Below are 5,420 nucleotides of genomic sequence, written 5' to 3'. Positions count from 1 at the left end.
TAAGAACACATCTCTCAAAAAAAAGGGTTGCGAGAAACTAGCACCAAAATTCTATGGGCCTTATCACGTACTTTAACATATAGGAGCAGTCGCTTACAAACAGGCCATGCCAACTACTTCAAATATCAACCTGGTCTTCCATGTATCGTGCCGCAAGAATTGGATGAGGAAGGTTCACTTTGGCTCCGACTAGAACGGGTCCTTGATACTCACGAAAGACATCTATGTGGTCACATGATCAAGGAAGTCCTCATCAAGTGGAAAGACACCCTCTAGAAGATGTGACATGGGAACCAACCACTATTCTTTAGCAATTTCCGCAGCTTTAGCTTTAGCCTTGAGGACAAGGCTCCTTTTGATGGGGGGGGCATGTTAGGGTCCAACCCTAACCGCTTTATTTATGTAATAAGCCCAAGGTGCCTAGTCAAAGTCATAGTTAGTTAGTTGAGTCAATAAATACTGTAAACGGTTATCCATATTAATAATAATTGTAAGTGGTTGACCCTCATTATAGAAAAGGGACCACCATTAGTTATAAACGAGCCACGGTTAATAAATAAAGTAGTTAACACGTGTTATGTAAGGGACCACTAGTAGTTAGGATTTTGAATGTCATTAAGCTACAAATAGCCTTAGACAGTAAGGGAAGAATCATCGAGCCTTATTTTAATTTAGCTCTTCTCTGTTGGAGGTTTGCCCCTTGGAGAGGCAAGTGAATATTATATTTTGCTTTTGAATAATAAAATATTGTTGCAACTTGTCTCATTTCATGTGATATTTCTGTGTTTTTGCTTTACTGTTTTATATTTCTAGTATTATTGTTTTATTGTAGGTCAAGTTCATAACAATTGGTATCAAAGCACTTTCCAGGGCTAGTTGTACCTCCAATTTTTGCAGACTTTTTTTAGGCTAGAGACGTGTTCTAGTGTATCAAGAAAATTAAACCTATGACCTCTCAATAGCAAAGGTACTTTAATGATGTGGACTAGACCAATTGAGCTAACCTTGGACCTATGTTTAACTTATATATTAATTATTTTTATCATTAATAATAATTATTATTATTTAAAGAAAGTTAATTAAAAAATTTCACAAGAACAAGTATTATTTCATATTAATTCTTTTTATTATTAATAATAATTATTATTATTTTAAATAAAGTTAATTAAAAAAATGTCACAAGAACAAGTATAGTTCCATATGAGTTATGATTTTTATGGCATATGTTATTGATAAATCATGTTATTGGCCCATAATAGTGTACCAATTCTATTTACATATTAAGTATCTTTGTGATAAAGTGGGAGCAAATCTTCTTGGGTAAGAATCTCATTACATATTTTTTATAATGTATATATGTTTAATTTATCTATTAATTATTTTTATCATTAATAATAGTTATTATTATTTTAAATAAAGTTAAAATATATTATTTTTTATTTTGGCAACTTGGGGTGTATGATGAAGTATGTTTATGCTTTATGGATTTATGTGTATGGGTATTTACGAGTCATTCAATTTATATGGTTAGGCTAGTAATAATAATAATTTAAATTAAAGATAATTTAATTCATTTTTATGATTTTTTTCAATCTTGAAAATGAGAAATGTATGATCATAGAAGTATTTTGGTGCCTATAAATCTTGACAAGCTATTTAATTAATATGATTATGCTAGTCCCGTAATAAAGATAAATTACTATTTATCTATAAAAAAATTAACCATTATTAATTAATTATTTTTACTTTATATTTCAATTTTATTAGCTAATTATTTCATTATTGTTTCACTATTCCAACCACTACCACTTTAGGTGCTTATGTAGGCTTAGGTGAATATGGGGATTTGAACCTCAAACTTCCTTATACATAATAGGTTTGGACCTCAAACATTTTTACACATCATACTTCATTTTCACGATCATGCCAATCAAGCCCACAAATACTTATTATTATTTCACATTTAATTTTAATTTAATTTTTTACATATATATTGGAACAAGAACTTTTGAAAAGTCTAACTTTAAAAAATACTAAATATAACTATTTCATAAATGTTACAAACTAAACTGAATCAGCTAGAAAAACTAATTGTTCACCAAACTACTAAAACAAAATTTTATTTTAATATTAAAAAAAAATTGTAACATATTAAAAACAACCAATTACAAATACAATATAAAAATAATAATTCTATCTTAAGAAATAATATTCATATATATATATTAGATTAAGCTGAAGACCATTGGTATAAAATAGACAAACAAATCAGCCAGAACCCTGGAACCTGAGTGGATATTTGACGTCCCCTATGCCTATCCGGTCAGGCAATATTCCAGAAATCCAATCAACATAAGGATGTGAAGAACCAGATATGTAGTATGAAAGCATGCATATATATTATAGAAGGTTTTCTCATTTACAGGTTTCACAAGCAGATATTGCTGTGTAGATAAATTTAGACAAACGCTTTCTGAAACGAACCATCCGTGAAGTGCGTTGCCTAGGGGATTTCGGTCATCGCTTGGACTACAGCAAGTTGACCAGATAGCCCGGTATGGCTACAGCACGGGATGTAGTGAAGTTGTAATCTGCCATTATCGAAGCCATAGATAATTGTTCTGTTGATTGTGAGAATCCGATGCCTGACCCGTATCGTTGGACAATGAAATCAAGTGTTGGAAGCTGTCGGTCGCTAATTGTGCAGATTCTAACTTTATTCCTGACCGATCAGACCGGTTATCTGTGAGGTCGAGAGTGATTGACGGACTTGAGTTCGATAATCTGGTGATGGCGGTTGAAAAACGGATAGGCTGGTTGTCTGGTTGTCCGCTCAGTAGCTGGTTCCTGGTTGGAGGAGACGTCATGGCAACGGTAGGCAGAGCACTCAAAGAATGAGTGTGTTCGCCTTTGTAGGTTGTTACCACGATGGCACGGTCTTGGGCGCATGTCTGAACCTGCGCAAAATCCGCCATTATTTAACATGTTTATATTAATCCGTTGTATGTATTTCATTTGATGACAGTATGGGTAAGACATTACTTTTGAGAAATAGACAAGGTCGAACCTGTTTCTTAGCTGGGCAACCTGGGGCCGTAACACATCTGTAATAAGATCTCGGTCGTTCATTGTTTTTTATCATCTTTTCCCCATATTTTCGCCATTGGCAGCCATCGTTTATCTGATAAGACTACATTAAATTAGTTACTTATAGATTATACAAAAAAAATAACATATGTAGTTATTAGAATTGGCTTCTACAAAGAAGCAATGGCCTGCAATTTACAAACTTGGCAATCACACAACCAACCAAAACCAACTTGGAAATCACACAAGTAACTAGTCTTTCCTAAACTTCTTTATCATTAATTTAATAATTTATGAGTCTTTCCTAAACTTCTTTATCATTAATTTAATAATTTATGAGTAATTTTATGTCTGTCTATTGCAAATTGTAAATTCCAAAAATATTCCAGAATATAATGGCTAGACAATTAACTTAGTCAAAAAAATTCTAGAAATTTATCATCAACATAAATTTATCCCTCATCAACATAAATTTAGACAAATATTTACTAATATTCTGGGAATAAATTTGAGATCTATATAGGAAGGGCACCTATGTCTTTCTAATTGCCAAATATTTAAATAAATTCATTTGAGATCTATATAGGAAGGCACCCATGTCCTTCTAATTGCCAAATATTTAAATAAATTCAAAAGTATGATATGCATGATAGATAAAATTCTGATATGGATGATAGATAAAATTCTGTCATTCAAACTGTGAGTTCAAATACCCTAAACTTATCTCAATTTCTGATTCCCCAAATATTTGACAATCAGAGAGCCATAAACTCGGTCAAATAATTGACCCCGACCCTTCCATGTCCGACCCCTCCATGTCCTTCTGATTGCTGAATATTCGGCAAATGGATGCCCCATAATACCTACTCCATGTTAGATGGGATTGGGGTTCAGCACATAGATTGTACATAACAGGAAAGCAGGAATTTTATTATTACCAGGGACGCCTCAGATCTTGCTTGCACGGACAAGATTCTTTTGGCCGCAGCTACGTTGTGTTGGCCAGAGGCCTTGGTCATCAACTGAATTTTCTTTTTCGGCGACTTCTCCGTCTGTTCAATGGATGAATCGATCATCCCATTCTTTCTCTTTTTTGAGGGCAGCGGCTGATCTTCCATAAACTTGACATTCTTCTCCACCGTTTCTCGGCTTCGTTCACGATCACCCCTATAGGGAACAGATTGGTGCGAAACTGTGCTGCTGGAGTCGACATTAATAAACCTTCGCCACAGTTTGACTTCACTTGGGTGATCTCGATTGAATAACTACCAAATCAGAAGGCAAACAATGTTAAGAAATTTTGAGATTCCCGAACCCTAATAATCCCAAAATGAAGTTAGTTTCCAAAACAAAATAGTATAAATAATATACCTGGCTACCATCAACGCCATTCCCCTGTTGCAACATATGCCTGATATGCTCCTGCAGGTAGTTATATCTGTAACACGCGCAATTAAACATAGATTTGAGCTTCTGATTCTCCTCGTTTACGCGATTTATCTCGGCCATAAGTACCGTGATCTGCACGAGTGATGCAATGTATAAGAAAAGGCATAGCGTGACCACATGAATAAACAAAGAAAACAGACCATATCTGTGAAAACTCCCTGAAAATACCTTATTCTTGTGACCTTCCATCTCATCTCATCTTCAATTTTCAGATACTGCCTGCGAATTTAACTTAATACGCAATTCGTTTGGTAACTGCCTTCCTCGCAATGACTTGGCACTTGTTTTCTGCGAGTCGTGCGGGCACGAAACTTTCGAGAGACTTTGAATAAGAACTTTCCTTGCAGGCTGATCGTGGGCGCATTGTGATGTGACTCGTGTCCAGTAGAAAGGACAGCCAATATGAAAATAAAGAAGAGATGTATGTGTGTCTGTCGTTGGCGCACCCTGACTCGTGTATGTTACAAAGGATAGAGCCAAATCAACATCTATCCTTCACTTCACCTGCCAATATCAGACTTTATAAGACAAGTAGTGGTTGAGAGTAGAAGAATCTCAGCCCTTGTTGTTGAATATGAGAGATCAATCTTGGTATCGTGTTCTTGTTCTTCGATATGAGACCGAAATATTCGTTTAATCGTATTGTATATTGTATTTTTTCTTTCTCATAAATTTCAAACTAAGAAGTTTGAAGAAATGAGTATGAGAAAAAGACACTCTCATTCGTGTGTATTGCATTTTTCCTTTCTCATAAATTTCAAACTAAGAAGTTCAAAAGAATGACTATAAGAAAATGACAGTCTCCCATGGAGTCTGAACCGATAGAAGTGGAAGATTCGTTTGCTAGCCCGAAGTGGAAGGTTAGTTTGCTACCCCACATGTAT

The 5,420-nt window shown here is 34.6% G+C and overlaps 1 protein-coding gene across 1 annotated transcript; it reads right to left on the bottom strand.

Annotated features, from left to right (window-relative positions):
- Nucleotides 1–2,377: 2,377 nt before the first annotated feature.
- LOC149265902 (WRKY transcription factor 6-like) lies at nucleotides 2,378–4,779 on the bottom strand. The gene is made up of 5 exons (XM_089394181.1): nucleotides 4,705–4,779; nucleotides 4,459–4,608; nucleotides 4,026–4,352; nucleotides 3,068–3,181; nucleotides 2,378–2,957 (listed from the first exon to the last, which is right to left on the bottom strand). Exons 1-5 carry the CDS (start codon nucleotides 4,723–4,725, stop codon nucleotides 2,598–2,600), a joined length of 972 nt encoding a protein of 323 aa, XP_089250307.1. The 5' UTR covers nucleotides 4,726–4,779; the 3' UTR covers nucleotides 2,378–2,597.
- Nucleotides 4,780–5,420: the final 641 nt, after the last annotated feature.

This window comes from Pinus tabuliformis, chromosome 6 (genome assembly GCF_031772625.1).
Source record: "Pinus tabuliformis cultivar Carrire ecotype Pingquan chromosome 6, CPIR1, whole genome shotgun sequence".
NCBI lineage: Eukaryota > Viridiplantae > Streptophyta > Pinopsida > Pinales > Pinaceae > Pinus > Pinus tabuliformis.
Note: the sequence above shows the minus strand (reverse complement) of the source record. Positions and strands in the feature narration are given on the sequence as shown.